General features: G+C 41.6%; 1 protein-coding gene across 1 annotated transcript in view; it reads right to left on the bottom strand.

Annotated features, from left to right (window-relative positions):
* Positions 1-1,895: 1,895 nt before the first annotated feature.
* Positions 1,896-22,157, bottom strand: part of zfyve19 (zinc finger, FYVE domain containing 19) — a 38,332-nt gene continuing 18,070 nt past the window's right edge. The window contains exons 5-11 of the mRNA XM_059953096.1: positions 21,092-21,237; positions 20,116-20,224; positions 14,963-15,166; positions 8,084-8,166; positions 6,954-7,046; positions 6,360-6,502; positions 1,896-2,893 (exon numbers count right to left, since the gene is read on the bottom strand). Coding sequence (XP_059809079.1) covers positions 2,821-2,893; positions 6,360-6,502; positions 6,954-7,046; positions 8,084-8,166; positions 14,963-15,166; positions 20,116-20,224; positions 21,092-21,237 — 851 coding nt within the window. The 3' untranslated portion in view covers positions 1,896-2,820. The remainder of the gene's footprint in view (positions 2,894-6,359; positions 6,503-6,953; positions 7,047-8,083; positions 8,167-14,962; positions 15,167-20,115; positions 20,225-21,091; positions 21,238-22,157) is intronic.

The raw sequence follows: 22,157 nt of genomic DNA on the forward strand, positions 1-22,157 counted from the left end.
CCATGCATTTCAAAAACATACTAACATGTTCACTGAAATAAAGCATGCTAAACTCTTTCCCACTGGACCACCAACTTCTTGTTTTGGTCCGTAGTAAAGCTAGTCCTGAGACGGCACCACTGTTGTTGGCCAAATCAAAGGTAGAGATGAATCATCATGTAGGAGGAGGATAGAAAGTCTGGTTGAATGGTGCCAAAACAACAACCTCTCGCTCAACATCTGCAAAACCAAAAAGCTGATAATTGACCACTGGAGGAAGCTGGAATTCTACAAGTCAGTTCCTATCAGGAGATTGGAGATGGAGAGGGTCATTAACTTATATTTCCTTGGCATTATCATATAGGAAGATGGCACTTAAGTGCCATCAAATAAAAGGCATGATAGTGCCTCTGATTTCTTACAACTTTACACAGATGTGGCATATTATCTTAAACTTTGACAAACTTTATCGATGCACAGTGGAACATATCCTAACTGGTTGCATCATGGCCTGTTATGGAAACACCAATGCCAAGGAACAGAAAAGTATACAAGCTACAGACACACTTTTCTGTTTTTGGGAAGACCAATAGCCCCAGAAGGTTCAGTTGAGCTATTCCGCGACTAGTTAAATGATGCATCTGAGATACTAGTAGTGACTACATGTGGAGGAACCAGTTGCTCTTGTAAAAATAGGTTGGACAGAATTTAATCAAATAACTCACTGGTAAGTAATCAAATCCTGTAGTTTTATGCAACAGCATAACTCTAGATCATTCAACCATGAAATTGAAAAATCTACAGGACAATGGAGAAAGGTGGTAGATTGGGGATACAAAAAGAAACATACTATTTTTGTGCATGAGAGTTTCAAGTTAGAGAGACTCTTATTGCACAAAAACGGTGTGCTGGCAGAGAGGCTTGTCCCTTAAACCTCCAGTTTTAATGGCATTACCATTACCCCAACTCAGTGTCAATACCCCAGGAACATCATTAACTAGAAACTTACTAGGACTAATCACATAGACTGTGAAAACAGGAGCAGATCAAATTCTTTTCAATAACCTTAAGGCACAAAGCAGATTGTGATGGAATACTCTCAATCCATCTGGATAGGAGCTGTTCCAACTACATTAGGAAGTTTGAAAGCATAAAATTTAATAGAAGAGCTACATTCAATTTAGAAATGTTTCGAAATAGTGGTTAGGGGTGTTTTTCTTTAATATGTGGTTTTACTAGGAACATTCTTTACTCAACAGTGTCATAAGTTTGCCATGAGCCATGACAAAACATGTCATGGGTTTGGACCTGAACAATCAGCATTCAAAGAACATCTCCAGTTTCACAAAATATTCAATGAGAGGACAGAAGTTCAACCAGGTGATAGGATCAAGACTGGGGTGATCACACTGCTGACTTTTGCTACAAATGTGGGAAGGAGACATCGCCTGGGACTCAAACACAACTTCACGAGCCAGGCATCAAGGAAGTCAGAGAGGCATCTTCTTGCTTACCTTGATAGTTGATGATGACATTGATGCTGACAGAAGTTGAGAACTGATGGACACAGAGATTCCTAGGATGCTATAATGATTTATAAAAAGGATCATAACTTCAGGAAAAAACACCCTAATCACTTCTATCAATATCAGGATATTGTTAGTTTGTCCAGAAATACAATATTATCTGTTTCAGTGGATGATACAAGTGAAATCCCTTTTTACTGGGCATCTCTGGAAGTGCGGCTCGTTAGCCCCTTGTTAATAGCCACTGAACTCTGCGGTGAGAAACCCACCTTCCCTGGACTTGTCGAGGGTATGCAGTATACAATCGTATACCCCGGTTTGTGTGAATGTTGTGAAATTTACTGCCCTGGCAATTGCCCATCGGCAAGAAATAACAGATCTTACACTGCATACATTTATAAAGAAGTATATTTAAGAATGTTAACTTAAGCAACCAGTTATTAAAGGAAATGAAAAAAAAAAACACAAAAGGGGCCCATCACATGTGCACGGTGGAGCTCAAATCTTCCAGAAGCCGTTGTTTTCAATGTACACAAGGCATCTTCCGAATGTCACTCGAAAGGCTTTCCCACAGGAGTACTGGTCCTTCCTCCTTGAAGCCATTCATCTGCACAAGTCATCTTGTGCAACATGGATGGATTCCTCAGCCATCCTTCCTGTCTTCTCCCAGCTCCCGTCAACAAAGACTTCAACCCACACCAATGTCCCTCACAAAAACCTCTGCTCAGCGTTCTCTACAACATTCTCCCAATTCCACCAAGACTGGCTGACACCACATTCTGAAGATGAACAACAGAGCCCCTTATCTCAGCTCAAACCAAAACAGTCTGAAAGCAGAACAAACTGCTCCTACTGAACTGCCGAAATGAAATACCGACAGCAGAGCAGTAAAAATCTTAACACAAGTGAGATAAATTATAATTCAAAATAAACACCCAATTAAATAAGGAATTAGAGGAAATAATAATTTACATCCCATCTTATAGACCTTTTATTACAATGTTGGACACTTGCAAAGTTAACTTATAGTGTTTGAAAATGCAACTTCTCTAATCCCTTAATATGCAAAGCTTTTAAAAGCAGGTGCTCCCTGCAGTGGATAATGTAGTGATGACACTTCATAATGCATAGGAGCTGCTGTTACAACACTGAACAGCCTTGTAATAACAGAAAGGCTTTGCATGAATGAGAATCAATACAGCTTTTCCTATCGCACTTGTTAATTAGATAAGGGATCTGTGGAATTGCTGATGTCATGACCAATTTCCATAGTGTCAGATTGTGACAGGCTCTGCTGTGTGTAGATCCCTTCTTATTATTTCTTCTTCATTGGTTGACTGTACTTGGATGTTCTGTGTTCTTTCCGCTCAAACTTGTCATGTCCTTCCCTATGGGGGTAAATTTAAAAAAAAATTCTTTAGACATTTATTGTTTTTAAAGCCGAGGCAAGATCGACAAAACTGTTTTCGATAATAGGGTGCCTTATGCAGAAGATTCCCTTTAAATCGGACACACTGAGACCAGTAAATTTTGGCCCAATTAAGTGGCTACCCCAATTAGCCAAAGTTTCATGGAAATAGTTAAAAGGCATAAAAAAACTATTGTTTAACTGAGTAAAAAATAATATATTTATGTGATTTACAGAACAAATTAAAGCATTCCCAATACCACTACAGTACTACAAAATTCTATATTAGTTCCTAATAGTTATCAATGGAGGTATTCATCTGCCATGTTCTTTTGATTGACTGTAAATGAACAAAATCAGGACAAACACTGAGTACAGATAATGGACAATCCTTCAGGCAATTGCAAATCTTTCTTTTCATTTTAACATGCAAAAAGATGCCTTCAAATTCTTCGCAACTTGCTGAAGTAGTGAAATCTATTCATTTTAACTCCCAGCTACTTCTGGCATTTCTAAATGTAAATGCTTGAACCGTATTGAGCAAACCAGTTCCGAATTGTCTTTCTTCTTATTTCTCACCAACTTTCAGAGACAAAAATCACTGTTTTTTTAAAAAAACACAAACACATGCAACTGGCTCCAACTGATTGCTCTAAGCACACTGTGGTGTCTAACATCCATGCAAGTTAGAAACTGTTTGGCAATAGACTCCCGGCCCAACTAAGTGGCATATGGTCCCAAATAAACAGCTGCCCTGATCAACCAATGGCCCAATTAACCGGAATCCTCTGCATTAACATACTAAAGACTATTCAAAATGCACACCCCAGTTATCTTTCAAAGCTTGTGGAGTATAGCACTTAAATTTCAAAACAGCAGTTAAAATACCAGTGAAGCTGTAAAGAATGGGATGCAAATTACAACATGAAACCAGTCTGTTCAGCCTCCAAATGAGTAGTGCTCATCCCATATCATTTTATGCCCCTCTCCATCATTTACCCAACCTGTCTTATGAAGGTAGCATCCTAATCCCTGCTGCAACCTTACAATGCTATTGTTATTCCTTTCTATGCTTTGTGGTGCATCAGGCAGCAATCTTGCCATTTCTTTAGCATTTTCGAATGCTTTTTATGAGGCCACGTTACTAGCTTGATGCTCAACACAGCATGTAAGGAGCCAGCCAGATTCGAACCCAGGACTACTTGCCTCAAATTCCAGTGCAGATGCCATTACACCAGCAGCCGGCTCAATACAATGCTATGGAGAAGGACTTTCTTCTTTCTACTCTAAAACTATTAATCAACAGCATTTGCCATTTCATTCCATACCCTTCATTAAATGACACCAGTTTGTTTTGATCCATTCTATTGTCTCTCTTGATAATTTGAATTCCTTTTACTAAATTTCCTGTACCGTTAAACTCCCTTGAATATATAAACAAAAACAATAATAAGTCACAATTGCAAGGCATATGTAATTATTCAAGTAACGTAAGGACAACATGATTCAAAATAGTCTTCATGTTAAGGGTAATTTTGGGTGAAATTGTGACAAAAGGGTTGTCACATAGTCAGTGACAGTGAGATACATCTCAGCATCTTGATTTTGGACCATGCCAACCGTCAACCATGTATTTCTAGAAATTCCATATTAATCCTTTTTCATTTATTCTCTCCACTCTCTCATCAACTCTACCACTCACCTGCACAGTAGGATCAGTTTATAGCTGCCAATTGAGCTACTAACCCCCCATACCTTGAGATGTGGGAGGAAAGTGGCACTCCCTGGTAGAGATCCATGCAGTCACAGGAAGAATATGCAAACTCCAAAAAGTACAGCATCGAAAATCAGCAATGAACCTAGGCGTCTGGTACTGTGAGGCAGGTGCTCTAATAACTGTGTCGATCGACTACCCCATAATGTTGTTTTCACCATCCCTGGTATTCCTTTGCTTTTAATATTCATCGGCCTGTTTCCCAATTCACCTCTTACACACAGTCATTAATGTTATGCACTCAATTTCAGCTTTGAAGTTCTTAATACCTTAAAATGTGATCAGGTTATTCCATAGTTGTTCCATCAGACCTGATCATTACATAATTAAGCCTCATCTGCAATTCTGAACTAAGCTAATTTTGAACTAACCAGAAATGGTTGATTCAGATGGTTCTATTTAATATCGGAGAATGTATACAAAATACAGCCTGAAATTCCTACTTTCCACAGACATCCACAAAACCCCAAACATCAGGCCCCCAAAGCCCCCCCCCCCATGCACAAGCTGCATCATGCACAAATCGCCTGATGGCTAGATACATTAAGCCAGTCACTCCAAACAAAAAGCAATTCACTGAGAATGAGTTCTATACTTGCCCCACCCCATTCTAAGCCAACTTTGGTAAATTTTGCTCTAAACTTCAGATCTAGTGTTTTCTGAAAAATCAGGCAAGTTACATCTTTGGCTTTTCCAGCAAGCACTTAGAACATAGAAAACCTACAGCACAACACAGGCTCTTCAGCCCACAATGCTGTGCTGAATGTGTACTTACTGTAGAAATTACCTAGGGTTACCCATACCCCTCTATTTTTCTGAGCTCCGTGCATCTGTCCAGGAGTCTCTTCAAAGACCCTATCGTATCTGCCTCCACCACCGTCGCCGACAGCCCATTCCACGCACTCACCACTCTCTGCGTAAAAAACTTACCCTTGACATCTCCTCTGTACCTACTTCCAAGCACCTTAAAATTGTGACCTCTTGTGTTAGCTATTTCAGCCCTGGGAAAAAGCCTCTGAATATTCACGAGATCAATGTGTCTTATCACCTTGTACACCTCTATCGGGTCACCTCTCATCCTCTGTCGCTCCAAGGAGAAAAGGCCGAGCTCACTCAACCTGTTTTCATAAGGCATGCTTCACAATCCAGGCAACATCTTTGCAAATCTCCTCTACACCCTTTCTATAGTTTCCACATACTTCCCGTAGTGAGGTGACCAGAACTGAGCACAGTACTCCAAGGGGGGGGTCTGACCAAGGTCCTATATAGCTGTAACATTACATCTCAGTTCTTGAACTCAATCCCACGATTGATGAAGGCCAATGTACCATATGCCTTCTTAACCACAGAGTCAACCTGTGTAGCAGCTTTGAGTGTCCAATGGACTCAGACACTAAGATCCCTCTGATCCTCCACACTGCCAAGAGCCTTACTGTTAATACTATATTCTGCCATCATATTTGATGAATGAAAATTTTTTTAATTCTTAAATGAACTATTTATTTACTATTTATTACTATAAAATATTAGCAGTTACAAAGAGTTTGAGTAAAAGTTATCATTTTGTATTTCAAAAATAATAGCTATGTGACTAAGTGCCGCAAATCATTTATTCTTCTGAGCTGCTTTCAGCAGCTGGACCTCAAAGCACACAGTTACCAGCTGCACTTACCTAAAGCATCTGTGACAGTAGAGGTCTCCATCACAGTCATGGCAACGGAGGACAGCATCATTATTGCAGATGGAACACCAAGGCAGCTCATCATCACTGTCTGGTGTCTCAGTCATAGCTGGACTGGGAGAAATATGTCGTTGCTGGAGATATAATTAGAATTATGCTTTCAGTCAATCGTTTGAAAAAAAAGTTAAAAGTTGTACATTAAAACTACCCCAAGGAAAAATGATCAAAGCTTACAGTGGGTTGCAAGGTGCACTTTCAAGGAAGAGAGGAGGAAGGTAGAGACACATGCCTTTCTGACAGTATAATCCTCCTTCAATACCACCTTTACCTCAATGTATCTTGAGTGGGTTTATAAACCAATAACCTTCTGATATAAATAAATAAGTATGCTCCTACAGAGTCAAGCCTCTCTTTTAAGAAATAAGATAGTTGTTGGATTAATTTGTCTCTAAAGAAAATAGCAGAAGAGTTGAGAAAGAATTGCCAGGAAAGATCAATAAAGGGAGATAACTAAAGCTAGAGCCAGATGAGCATTGTGAATCCTGGCACAAAATGTTTAGTTTGATTTCCAATTGCAGACGGTACCTTTCTCCCAACAGGAATTGGCTGCACTGTCTTGGGTTGCTCTACAGGAATGTTGTAACCACTTCTTTGATCTAGGGCAATTTCTTCATTTACCTGCATGTATAGATAATGAAATGAGAATATACATTTTACCACAGCTGAGAGTTTACCAACATTTAAACTATTGTTCCTATCCTCATATTAATTACATTTCTGAACTAGTTGTGGTTTTGCTGTTCAAAGGTTTCAAGCAGAAACTGAGCAGGAGCAATTACAAATTTGCTGATGTTAATTTAATCCAAATCAGTGCTGCACAAAAGGTGAGAGGCTGGAGGTGGGACACAGGTTTCCAAGGGATTAGGAAACTAGAACCTTTTCAAAATTTATACCAATATATTTACACTTCTCCAGTTGAAAAATCTGCACAAATACTGTTGGAACATCACCATTCTAAGTTAAGAAACATTTCACTTAAATTTGTAAACAGCAAAATCCCCCAAATAATTAAAAAGGTAAATGACCAGAAGATCTGGTTTTTTTTTTGGAATTGAATGAGGGACAAATGTTAACCACAGAGTCCAGAAGAACTTCTCTGCTCTTCACATTGTGCCATGGATGCTTTCATGTCTGCAGAGCTCCAGTTTATTAACATATCTGAATGAGACCAAATGCCCTCTTATTTCTGAATTATATTATGTGTTCTCATATGGGAGTAGGGTTTGAACCCTCGCAAATCTGGATGAGCATTACAAGTACCAAGACTCTGAAATTACTACATATTACAACTTGGCCCGTCAGTTGTTCTTAAATCAAGCCCAAATGTGAACACCTCAATACCTGTCAACACAAAACAAGGGTTGGTTTTCTTTCTTAGGTTTTTAGTAACTTTCGTGATATTTTGAGATTGTTTACATACTTCTTCAGAAATAAGTTATTTTGTGATAGGATATATCAGGAAATTACTCTCTTATTTTCCAGGAGCTAATGAGAATTGAGAAGAATGGGTCATCAATTACGTAGATTAAAAAAAAGAGTAAAACAGAGGATTAAAAAAAAGCAACTTTGTATTCCATCATCCTCGTCTAATTACCTTGAATTTATATAAAAACTTATGCCTACCTTGTGCTAAAAAAAATAGTTAACAATCAGACCTGTTTCAAAATTCGCTGGGTTAACATTTCTTCATTTTCTTCATCGCTTTCCACCCCAGTATACTTCCAGTCATCCACTGGTACTGCAAGCGCCAAAAATGGAAAGTTTATATTGCTTCAATGGTTTAACCTATTAGTTCCAGTTACTCTCAGCAATAACCTCATGCAATTTGTGAATATTCACATTGATGGGCAGTACAGTCACTAACCTTTTGGATCAGAATACGGGTCACCCAATTCATGACTGACAAATTCTTGTGATACACACTTTATCATGGCTTCTGACAAGCAATTAAATCATTCTAATGTAACCCATTATAGTTGGATTTCAGTCTGAAATTCACTCCTCACTATTCATATTCTATGTAAAGGATATCTGAAACCCTGACATTGGCAAACTGTGCCACAGCTTCTGGAGGTAGTGCTGCAGTAGGAGGTAATACTATTGCTCATGCTGGAAGAGTCAGTGTTTATTAGATTAATTGATGGACAAGCTCAATTTGATCCTTGCAATGGATCTGATCTACTCTGGCATTTGCTTATGTCAAAAATTAACATCCCTAAAATCTATAATTGCTAGAGTCATACAACACAGAAACAGACATGTTAGCCCACAGCAACTATCAAGCATAATTTTATGCTAATTATATACGAATTCCATTCTCTTCTCCCCATGTTCCCTGCAAACCTCCCCCCCCCCCACCAGATTCTATCTACATACATGAGGTAAATTACAGAATCCGATTAACATAACCTGCAAACCTTCAATTTCATGAACTTCCAGTAATTGTCCCCCCATTCACCACTCCTGTTTGCCTCCTTCAGCATATCTCCTTTCCTGTCCATCACCTCCCCCTTTCCTTTCTTCCACAGCCTTCTGTCCTCTGATATCAGATTCTCCCTTCTCTAGCCCTCTCTGTCATCAATTAATTTCCCAGCTCTTCAGATTTTCTTGTATTTGCAAATTTTTAGGTTGTGGGAGGAAACTAGAGCAACTGGATGAATCCTGTTCATTCACAGAGAAAATATAAAAACTGAATGTAGACAGTACAATACTGGGAGACATATCCACATCATCTTTCTTTCCCAAAGGAACTGCTGGTAAAGCAGTCAAGAAAATAGTATTGCCACACCATATACTGCCTCCCAGTTCATCACAAGCTTCTGAACAATGTATGATATGTATTCTACAAAATCCAGGAAAATAAGTAAAGATGGAAGGATCTCAAACACCATTCTCTGATAAATCGTGGGTGCATTTAAACATGGATTTTATAGTATTACCTTCATGTGAAGAATATTAATGTTTATTGTTCATTATTGATGTTTTTTTCTTCCATGATGATTTGAAGTATTTCCTTGTAAAAAGAGTGATACAGTTACAGTAGCTAAACGTTTCGGGATCCCTTGGAAATTGTCTAGCGCCAACTGTACCCACTTTACTGGGAAGGTTAACAAAAGAAACAAGCAAGGCCTTACAGATTGACCAACATTTCCATTGTAGCTGCCACCCTCATTGTACTCTACATGCTGAGTAGAAAGGATGAATGGAACAATTAAAAATAAGCTTCATAAAATGTGTGAGCAATTGGAAGTTAATGGGCAAGTAAGGTCTACCTGTTTCCTCAGTACTACCTGCCCCTCCACCAATGTTCATATCATCAGCAAACTTAGCAACAAAGCCATCTATTCCATCCTCTATATCACTGATATACAGCATAAAAAGAAGTGGCCCTAACACCAACCCCTGCAGAACACATCTAGTCACTGGCAACCAACCAGAAAAGGATCTTTTATTCCCACTCACTGCCCCCTACCAATCAGACAATGCTCTAACCATGCCAGTAACTCCCCTGTAATGCCACAGGCCCTTAAACTGGTAAGCAGCCTCATGAGTGGCACCTTATCAAAGGCCTTCTGAAACTCCAAATATACAACATTCACTGCATCCCCTTTATCTATCGTATGAGTAACCTTCTCAAAGAAATCCAAAAGGGTCATCAGGCAAGATTTTCCCTTAAGGAAACCATGTTGATTTTGTCTTAAAGTACTCCAACATCTTCCCAACCTCTGAGGTCAGGCTAACAGGTCTACAATTTCCTTTCTGCTACTTTCCTCCTTTCTTAAAGAGTGGAGTGACATTTGCAAATTTCCACTCCTCTGGCACCATGCCAGAGTCCAATGATTTCTGAAAGATCATTAGTAATGCTTCCACAATCTATCTCTTTCAGAATCCTAAGGTGAAGTTCATCTCGTCCGGATGACTTATGTACCCTTAGGTCTTTCAGCTTTTTCAGCACCTTCTTCCTTGTAATAGTAACTGCACTCACTTCTCTTCCCTCACACCCTTCAACATCTGGCACATAGCTAGTGTCTTCCACAGTGAAGACTGATGTAAATACTCATTTAGTTCATCTGCCATCTCTTTGGCCCTCATTATTTCTTCTCAGGCCACATTTTTTAATAGTCCTATACCCACTCTCACCTCTTACATATTTGAAAAAGCTTTTACTATCTACTTTGATATTGTTTGCTAGCTTGCTTTCATATTTCATCTTTTTCCTCCTAATGATTCTAGTTGCTCTCTGTAGGGTTTTAAAAATTTCCCAATCCTTGGTCTTCGCACTAATTTTTGCTTTGTTGTCTGCCCTCTCTTTTGCTTTTGCATTAGCTTTGACATCCCTTGTCAGTCACAGTTGTACTATTTTGCCACTTGAGTATTACTTTGTTTTTGGAATACATCTATCCTGCACCTTCCTCATCTTTTCCAGAAACTCACACCATTGCTGCTTTGCTGTCATCCCTGCCAGCATCTCCTTCCAATTCACTTTAGCCAACTCCTCTCTCATACCACTGTAATTTCCTTTACTCCACTGAAATACCACTACATTAGACTTCACTTTTTCCCTATCAAATTTCAAGTTGAACTCAATCACATTGTGATCACCGTCTCCTAACGGTTCTTTTACTTTTAAGCTCCCTAATCATCTCAGGTTCATTACACAACACCCAATCCAGTACAGCTGATCCCCTAGTAGGCTCAATGGCATTCATCTTTCATGAGATCCACGTCCAACCTGATTTTCCCAACCAACCTGCATGTTGAAATCTCCCACAACTATCATAGCATTGCCCTTTTGATTCGCTTTTACCATTTCTTGTTGTAATCTGTGGTCCACCTCCCAGCTACTGTTGGGAGGTCTGTATATAACTGCCATCAGGGTCCTTTTACCATTGCAGTTTCATAACTAAACCCACAAGGATTCAACATCTTCCAATCCTATGTCACAGCATTCTACCAATTTAATGCCATTTTTTTACCAGCAGAGCCACACCAACCCTCTGCCTTTCTTCCTATCCCTCCGATACAACGTGTAACCTTGGACATTCAGCTCCTAGCTACAGCCATCTCTCAGCCACCATTCAGTGATGGCCCCAACATCATACCTGACAATCTGTAAATTGCAACAAGATCATCCACTGTATTTCTTATACTCCTTGCAGAGATATAACACTTTGAGTGCTGTGTTTGATACCCTTTTTGATTCTGCATCCCCAATGCACTGATACTCATCCTGCTGGTTGCAATTCTGTTCTATCATCTGCCTGTCCTTCCTGACAGTCTGACTGCACGGCATCTTTGCTTTTTTACCATCCGTCCTGTCCTGAGTCCCTTCACTCCAGTTCCCATCCCCCAGCCCAGTTAGTTTAAACCCTCACCAAAAGCTCTAACAAACCAGCCCAGGAGAATATTGGTCCCCTTCAGGTTCAGGTGCAACCCGTCACTTTTGAATAGGTCATACCTCCCCCAGAAGAGATCCTAATTATTCAAGAACCTGAAGCCCCGCCCCCTGCACTGGCTTCTCAGCCATGTATTAAATTGGCAATCATCTTGTTTCTATTGTCACTGGTGTGTGTCACAGGCAACAATCCAGAAATTACTACTCTGGAGGCCCTGCTTCTCAGCTTTCTACCTAGCTCTTGAAATTCTCTTTTCAGGACCTCTGTTTTACTTTCCTATGTCATTGATACCAATACGTACCAAGACATCTGGCTGTTGTCCACCTCCTTCCCCTCCAAAATGTTGTAGACGCAATCTGAGACGTCCCTGACCCGAGCACCTGGGAGGCAATATACCATCTGGGTTTCCCGTTCATGTACGCGGAATCTCCTGTCTGTTCCCCTGACTGTTGAGTCCCTTAGCACTACCCGTCCCCTCTTCTCCCTTTTTCCCCACTGTACCACAGATCAATACTCAGTACCAGTAACCTGGTCTCCGTGGCATTCCCCTGGGAAGTCATCCCCCACATCAGTATCCAAAACTATATACCTATTATCGAGGGGAATGGCCACAGGGGTGATCTGCGCAAACTGACTATTCACATTTCCATTTCTCCTGACAGTCACCCAGCTACTCACCTCCTGCAATTCTGGGGTGACTACTTAGCTGTAACTCTGATCAATTACCTCCGCATTCTCCCGTACAAACCGAACGTCATCCAACTACTGCTCCAGATCCCTGACACGGTCTTCAAGGAGCTGCAGCCAGATGCACTTCACACAGATGTAGTTCCCTGGGAGACTCTGGGTCTCCCAGGACTCCAACATCCGGCATGAAGAATACACATGTTAACAAGAAACACGTGATAGCAATCTTAATTCAAGAACGAAGACCAACAGTATCCTGCTGGTATTACTCTCCCAAAGATTTAATTCTATATACTGATGGCTCACATGCAACAATTGGTGTCACAGCTTCATCACCCTCTGGTCCGGTGGCACAGAAGTCTATAACAAAGGTCAAGAGATTCTGGATGATTGCCCTTCTGGGATATGGGATTGCAAGGTTGTCCTGGGAACTGATTAATATGGCACTGGCTTTGGAGAAAATAACAAATGAAACCACATATGCCTTTGAATCAAACCCAACAAGCATCTACCAAGTTGTCGGCAGAACTGGTGTCTGTTTGTACAGTAGCATTACAGACAGAAAAGCTTTGGATTTTATTCTGTCAGAAGAGGCACTTGGGCTGCTGTACCTGGCAAATATAAGCTAGCTGGCAAAATCACGTCGGAGAAGCTTCCAAAGAGATTAAGGTGGTAAGGGATCAATATCACAATTATTACACTCAGATGGATGGTGCAACTATTCTGTATTATGGTATGACTACTGGTATTACAATAATGGCTCCGAGTTAATTGTTGCCTGTACAAGAAAGTGAAAAGTTGCCTGATAACAGTCTTTGTAAAAGGAAGGCCCTTGATATTCTCACAATTTTGAGGGCCTGGTACAAGAGTTTGTTAGGCTACTTTTTTGGCTCCTCCTACTTTCTCCACACTAAACGTGTAGCCATGGGCACTCACAATGGCCCAGTTAAGCCTGCCTTTTCATTAGTGACATGGAATCATCTATTGTCCAAGCTTACACTGGTAATGCTCCTCCGCTACATCGGTAACTGCTTCCGGCACCACTGCGGAGCTCGACAATATCGTCAACTTTGCTTCCACTTCCACCCTGCCCTCAAATTTAGTTGGCTCATCTCTGACATTTCTCAACTTCTCTGGATACAGAAAATCCACTGGTTTCTTTAACAAACCTAATGACTCTCACAGTTATCTTGAATATACCTCTTCCCACCCTGTCACTTGAAAAATACCACTCCTTTTTCTCAGTTCCTCAATCACCACTCTATCTGTTCTTAGGATGAGGCTTTCAATTCCAAAACATCAGAGATGTCCTCTTTTTCCAAAGAACAGGATTTCCCTTCCACCACCATTGATGCTGCCCCCACCCACATCTCCTCCATTTCCTGCACGTCTGCCCTCACTCCTTGCTCCCACCGTCTTAACAGGGATTGAGTTCTCCTTGTTCTTATTTACCACCTCATTCAGCATTTATTCTCTATAACATCCGCTATCTTCAAATGGATCTTACCATTAAAGACATTTTCTCTTCTCCCCTCTCTGCTTTCTGCAGGGACCGCTATATGTGACTCCCTTACCCACTGTCCCTCCCCACTGATCTCCCTCCTAGCACTTACTCCTGCAAGTGGGACAAGTGCTATTCCTGCACTTCCACCTTCACCCTCACCACCATTCAGAGCCCAACCAGTCCTTCCAGGTGAGGCAACACTTCATCTGTGAGCCTGTCGGGGGTTATCTACTGTATCCAGTGCCCCTGGTGTGTCCTACTGTATATCGGGGGATCGCTTCATTGAGCACTTTTGTTTTATCTGCCACAAAAGGCAAGATCTCCGGGTGGCCACCCATTTCAATTCGACTTCCTATTACCATTCTGACATGTCTGTCCATAGCCGCCTTTACTGCCATGATGAGGCCAAATTCAGGATCCAGCAGCCACACCTCCTATTCCATCTGAGTAGCCTCCAACATGATGGTATGAACATTGATTCCTCTATCATTCAGAAATCTCTCCCTGCTCCTTCCTCTCTTTTACCATTCCCCATTCTGGTTACCATCTCACCCACTTCTTCTCATCTGTCCATCACCTCTCTGGTGCCCCCCTTCCTTCCACGGTCCACTGTCCTCTCCTATGAGATTCCTTTTTCTTCAGCCCTTTACCGCTTCCACCTATCCTCTCATTCTCAGCACCTTACCTCTTCCCCTCCCCCTCACCTGGTCTCACCCAACACCACCAGCTTGTACTCCTTCCCCTCCCTCACCATCTTATTCTGGTTTCTGCCCCCTTCCTTTCCAGTCCTACACTGGGCACACCATTGCCTTACGAATCTCAAGAGTGGGAAGACAGCATGCAGCATTGAAGGAGGGCAATATCAAGGATTACCTATACCATAAGAACAAACTTTTTAAAAATTCTAAAAACACACATTGAAACTTTCCAAAATCACCTGCACTCACCCGAATTTGGATCCTCTCCTTTGAGCACGGCAAGTCTCCTAGTAATCTTTAAGAAATGCTCCTGATGCAAGTTGTCCTGTTTCAGTTCAGCTGTTGCTTGGTTCAGAAGATAATCCTTCTCCTCCTCAAGATTGATGTTTTTGTTGGAAGGACAGTAGAAATTCTGTGGATCGATTCCTTTATTCAGGTCATTCATTTCATTATCTGTGTCCAACACAAGATATCGCCCTCTGTTAAATAATATTGAGGACACAAGAGGTACTGCAGATGCAGGAAGTCAATAGTAATACACACAATGTGCTGGAGGAGCTCAGCAGGTCAGGCAGCATACATGGATGGGAATAAACAGCTGATGTTTCGGGCCAAGACCCTTCATCAGGACTAGGAATGAAGGGAAAAGAAGTCAGAGTAAGAAAATGGGGGAGGCACCAAGGAAGTACAAGGTGGAAGGTGAGAGGCAAAACTGCGAGGGGGGAGGGGGTGAAAAAAAACAGCTGGGAAGTTGACTGGTGAAAGAGATAAAGGGCTGGAGAAAGGAGAATCTAATAGGGGAGGACAAAAGACCACAGAAGAAAGGAAGGGGGAGAAGCACTGGAGCGAGGTAATTGGCAGGAAAGAAGGTGTGAGAGGGAAATAAGAATGGGCAATGGTGAAGGAGAGGAGATGGGGGGGGGGGGGGGGGAGGCAATTACCAGAAGTTCGAGAAATCAAAGTTCACGTCATCAGGATGGAGGATACCCAGAGGGAATGCAAGGCGGTACTCCTCCAAGATAAGTGTGCCTCATCATGGCAGTAGAATAGGCTGTAGACTGGCATGTCAGAATGGGAATGAGAATTGAAATGGGTGGCCACCAGCTAATTCTGGTTTTTGTGGCGGATGGAGTGGAGCAGCTCGATGAAGTGGTCTCCCAACCTATGTTGGGTATCCGCGATATACAGGGGGCCATTACAGAAGCACTGGATACAGTAGATGACTCCAACAGATTTGCAGGTGAAGGGTCACCTCATCTGGAAGGACTGTTTAGGGCCCTGAATGGTACTGAGGGTGAGGGAGAAGTAGGGACAGCTGTAGCACTTGATCCCCTTGCAAGAATAACTGCCACACTTGCCACTTACCCTCGCAATCTGAACAAGTGCCACACCTGCCACTTACCCTCACAAGCACAGATACCACACCTGCCACTTACCCTCACAAGCACTGATGCCACACCTGCCACAGCCTCACAAGCAGATACCACACCTGCCACTTACCCTCACAAGCACAAATGCCACACCTGCCACTTACCCTCGCAATCGGAACAAGTGCCACACCTGCCACTTACCCTCGCAATCTGAACAAGTGCCACACCTTCCATTTACCCTCGCAAGTGGATTAAGTGTCGCATCTGCCCCTCACTAGGGCCCCCAACAGTCCTGCCAGGTGAGACGACACTTTACCTCCTCCCCGCTCCCAGTTTCACCCATCACCTGCCACATGTATTTCTTCCTCCCCTGCCCCTACCTCTTATTCTGACTTCTTCTTCCTTCCTTTCCAGTCCTGATGAAGTACCTTGGCCCAAAACGTTGATTGTTTATTCCCATCCATTGATGGTGTCTGGCTTGCTGACCTCCTCCAGCACACTGTGAGTACTTAGAGGAGCTGGGGATAATTGTAGCCATGTAATTTTCTTATAAGAAACTATGTCCAAAATCCACTATCCCAAATGCACCTTGATTAACCTTGTACACCTGAATAAATCAAATATAATGCATTATTCCTAAGCACCCATTAAAATCAGTATCAAAAATCTTACAGGTTAACTGTAAAATTATTAATTACAGCTACTGGGCAAAACAACATAGAAATCAACAGTACATTACAGGCCCTTTGGCCCACAATGCTGTGCTGACTATGTAACCTACTCTAGAAACTACCTAGAATTTCCCTAGTGCATAGCCATCTATTTTTCTGAGCTCCATGTAAGAGGCTCTTAAAAGTCCCGAATGTATCCACTTCCACTACTGCCGCTGGCAGTGCATTCCACCTACCCACCACTCTTTGTGTGAAAAAATTATCTCTCACATCCCCTGTTTCCAGGCACCCTTAAACTGTGATCCCTGGTGTTAGCCATTTCAGCCCTGGAAAATAAAAGTCTCTGGCTATCCACATGATCAATGCCCCTCATTATCTTATACACCTCTATCAGGTTACCACTCATCCTCCTTAGCTCCAAAGAGAAAAGGCCAAGTTCACTCAATCTATTCTCACACGGTATGCCCTTCAATCCAGGCAACATCTTTGTAAATCTCCTCTGCACTCTCTCTATAGTATCCACATCCTTCCTGTAGTGAGGTGACCAGGCTGAACACAGTACCCAAGTGGGGTCTGACCAAATTCTTATATAGCTGTAACATTATCCCATGGCTCTTGAACTCAGTCCAACGGTTGATGAATGCCAACACATCATACGCCTTCTTAACAATGCTGCCAACCTGCGCAGCAGCTTTGAGTGTCCTATGAACTCGGATCCCAAGATCTCGCTGATCTTCCACACTGTCAAGAATCTTACCATTAATATTATATTTTGTCTTCAAATTTGGCCTACCAAAATTAATCACTTCACTTATCTGCCACTTCTCAGCCTTGTTTTGCATCCTATCAATGTCCCGCTGTAACCTCTGGCAACCCTCCACACTATCCACAACACCCCCTACCTTTGTGTCATGAGCAAACTTACTAAACCACCCTCCTACTTCTTCATCCAGGTCATTTATAAAGATCACAAAGAGGAGGGGGTCCCAGAACAGATCCCTGTGGAACGATACTGACCTCCAGGCAGAATACGAACCATCTACAACCACCCTTTGCCTTCTGTGGGCAAACTAATTCTGGATCCACAAAGCAAGGTCTCCTTGGATCTCATGCCTCCTTACTTTCTGAAGGAGCCTTGCATGGGGAACCTTAACAAATGCCTTAATGAAATCCATATACACTATATCCGCTGCTCCACCTTCAATGTGTTTTGAATTCTTTGAGGAAGTAACAGTCAGGCTTGTAAGGCATGACCTGTCCTTGACAAAGCCACGCTGACTATCCCTAATCAGAATATTTCTCCTCAAATACTCATAAATCCTGCCTCTTAGGATCTTCTCCAACAGTTTACCCACCATTGAAGTCAGACTCACTGGTCTATAATTTCCTGGATTATCTCTACTTCCTTTCTTGAACAAGGAACAACATTTGCAACCCTCCAATCCTCTGGTATTTCTCCCATCCCCATTGATGATGCAAAGATCATCACCAGAGGCTCAGCAATCTCCTCCCTTGCTTCTACAGTAGCCTGAGGTATACCTCATCTTGTCCCAGTGACTTATCTAACAATGCTTTTCAAAAGCTCCAGCACATCTTCTTTCTGAATGTCTATATGCTCAAGCATTTCAGTCCACTTTCAGTCCACAGTCCATTTCAGTTTATCCCCACAATTGCCAAGGTCTGTTTTCCTGGTGATTACCGAAGCAAAGTATTCATTAAGTACCTCCGCTACCTCCTCCAACTCCATGCACGCGTTTCCTCTATCACACCTGATTGGTCCTATTCTCACACGGTTCATCCTCTTGCCCTTCACATACTTGTAGAATAACTTGGGGTTTTTCTAAATCCTGCTCACCAAAGCATTCTCATGGCCACTTCTAGCTCTCCAAATTCCATTCTTATGTTCCTTCCTAACGACCTTGTAATTTTCTAGCGCCCTAACAGTACCTAGTTTCTGGAAACTTTTGTAAGCTTTTCTTTTCTTCTTAACTAGATATTCTACATCTTTTGCACACCATGGTTCTTTAACCCTACCATTCTTTCCCTGCCTCAGTGAAACATATCTACGCAGAACTCCATGCAAGTATTCCCTGAACATTTGCCACATTTATGCCATGCATTTCCCTGAGAACATCCGCTTCCAGTTTATGCTCCCAAGTTCCTGCCTAATAGCATCACATTTCCCCCACCCCAATTAAATATTTCCCCAAATCGTCTGCTCCTATCCCTCTCCAGCACTATGATGAAGGAGATAGAGTTGTGATCACTACTTTCAAAATGTTCTCCTACTGAGAGATCTGACACCTGGCCAGGTTCATTTCCCAATACCAGATCAAGTACAGCCTCTCCTCTAGTTGGCTTATCTACATATTGTGTCAGGAAACCTTCCTGAACACCCCATCAAAACCCCTTGCGCTAAGGAAATGCCAATCGATATTAGCAAAGTTAAAATCTCCCATCACAACAACCCTATTGTTATTGCATTCTTCAGGCTTTCTCTGCAACAGCCAACCATGGAAATACTGAGCTGAATGTTCTGATAACGTCAATCCTAATGCCTGGGGCTACTGTATTTCTGCTAGAAGCTCCAGATTCTGGCACTGGCATGGACCCTGCTGTTGTGCTAAATCATTGCACTCCTCAGAGTCCAAAAAGAGAGTACTAACTCACACAGGCTTCTAGCTCCCAGGCTGAGGAGAGCATACCATCATGCTGCACAAGCTCAGATAAAGATTTGACGAATGTGGAGATTACCGTGAGCTTTCAGCACAGAGACAGGTAATTAACGATCCTTCTCCCAGTCTACTACACCCAACAGCATCAGCATTCTCTCCCTCTCATTTATTTTGAAGCACTCCCAAGCTATTCATTTTAATGACTCATGTATAGAAGCATGCTCCACATTCCAGCCATGGCCTGACTAATGAAAAGTGTCTTCTGAATTCTTAACCAGTTATTAGTGACTTTATTACAGTCACATTTTCACCAAAAGTCAAATATAGTATCTCAGGGTACTTAATGTCCCTTAGTGTGCAAACGTCCTGTTCAATTAAATACCAGACCACACAAAAAAAAATGTTTTCAAGTTTTATTTCAGGCCTTGCTCACTTGCTTCTCCCAAGGTGACATTTTAGATAGCATAAATGAATGTCAACAGGACATGCCCTAAATGGATAAAAAATAAAACAGCTAAGCTTCCTAACGGTAAAAGCTATTCAATGCCAGCCATTGAAAAAGTGAGCACAAGTTAATATCAGATATGTTCTTTCTCCCCCCTTGTGGGAAAGAAGCAGCGAACAATCATGGTGAATCTTAGATATTTAATAAAAATAATAATTCAATAAATAATAAAACACCTTACTTTTAACACCAGAGCTATATTTTGCATCTATAGCTGCCTCTTCTGACATCTGCTCGAGAAGGTCGCTGACTTGTTCTGTTTGTGTCCTGCTATCGGGAGCTGGGTGATTCTAGAACAAAAGGAAGAGAATTCAACTGAGCTTTCTTGAATGCAAGTGATTTTGCAGACAAATTCATGATTACTTGGGCTTTATTTTCATTGCTGGTTATTTAACAGGCTGAGGAAGGGTCATTTTAGGAAAAACATTTAGTTGTATCAGCCATGATCTTAGAGAATGGCACAGCAGCCTCAACAAGCCAGATGGCCTATTCCTGCCCCTATTTCTTATGTATTATCTAATAACAAAAATATTAATTTGAATGACCAAGCACCCAAGAACACTGATCATTCAGCACAGTAAAGGAAAAATGCCATTACAGTGGAAAGAGTGCAGAGAAGATATATGAGCATGTTACCAGGATTCGAGGGCTGAGCCACAAGGGGCATCTTTCATTGGAATGGTGGAGCAGACTGATGGGCCGAATGGCTAATTCTGCTCCTATGTCTTATGGAATCTTAGCTTATGTGGACCAGTTGTGCCGAAGGGCCCATTTCTTTGCAGAATGACTCCAATAGCAGGTGGTTGCAAAGCTAATTGCTAGTGTACACTAAACTCAGCTAATGTCAGTCAGGACAGCAGTGAGCAGGGGCTGGGTTTGGTCCTGGTACACAATGAGCCAAGCACCAGTTTTAAATCTGGCCATTTAGTGAAGAACTGAGGCACCAGCAAGAAAATAATATACTGTATTGTGCCAAATCCACATGTTGCGATCACAGGCATAAGTATATAAAAGTGCACATTAAGCCAAATCTATCAAATTTCTAAGCTACTTTTCATATTTTTGCAGCAAATTGTAGGCTCTGATTTTTTTTTTGGTCATATAAAAGTGTGTTAAGTATACTTTCAGCACGGTACCAAGATGTTAGACATTCTTACAGGTTTAGGGATCTGTGACGGTGGGGTCTGTCCCTTTAACAGGGCTAGCCTGTCCTCCATTTCCCTGGTGGAAGGTACGGGTCGCTGAGGTTCCTTCTTCAGTGCAGCTAGCCGAAACTCGATCTCTTTCTGAGAGGCTACATGTTCTGCAATATACAATAACATATTGATACAATACAGTATGGAGGAAATGCCACACTTGGATTGATCCAGGTTATTCAATTAAAACTTGCAGATTCGTTTTTACATTTCTGCTGAGGATTGAGCCAAAAAAAATCTACTTGGTCCAAGTTTTGCCTGTTTTTGCTTGTCTGGGTTGGTATTGTTGAATCTTGTACTAATTGAAGTCAGGAAAAGAAACAAAACTTTTTCTGGACAGGATCAATATTAAACAGTCCTGGCTTCAGAATTATATCAGAGATATTTGATAGTATCAGGATGAATCTTTCTACATTGAAATGGACTTCCAGTCACACTCTTTGTATTCTTAAGTATTTTGCTGTATTCAGATGAATAAAAGGTGATATATCTTATACATGGATGAGGGAATAGACACTGTTTTAATTACAGAATAAAGATTAAAGATCAGTTTATTTCTCACACATGAATCAAATGTGCTGGGATTGAATTTCTTGTGCCAACATAACAAGCCCACAACTCACTAACCCTAACTACACAGCTTTGGAATGTGGGAGGAAACTAGAGCACACAGAGAAAATCCACACATCCATGAGAACGCTGGTATTGAACCCCTCACGGTAATCACTAGTACTGTGAAGCAACTACACTAATCGCTACAGTACTGTGCATCAGATAACCTTGGAATTATTGAATGGCTTGGAAGCATCAGATTGGATTAATTGGTGTACCCACAAATTGTACCTTTTGATCACAACTCCAGTTTTGAGTAAAGTCATAGCTTAAGTAACATAAGAATAGAAAGAACATATTGAGGTAATATCTGAAAAGGGTTAAAAACAATGGCTCAGAACATCAATAGGATAAGCATGCCTTGGTGTGAACATTTACAAACCCATTTATAACAAGGATCGTTATAGTGCTTGCA

Source organism: Hypanus sabinus, chromosome 2 (assembly GCF_030144855.1).
Source record: "Hypanus sabinus isolate sHypSab1 chromosome 2, sHypSab1.hap1, whole genome shotgun sequence".
NCBI lineage: Eukaryota > Metazoa > Chordata > Chondrichthyes > Myliobatiformes > Dasyatidae > Hypanus > Hypanus sabinus.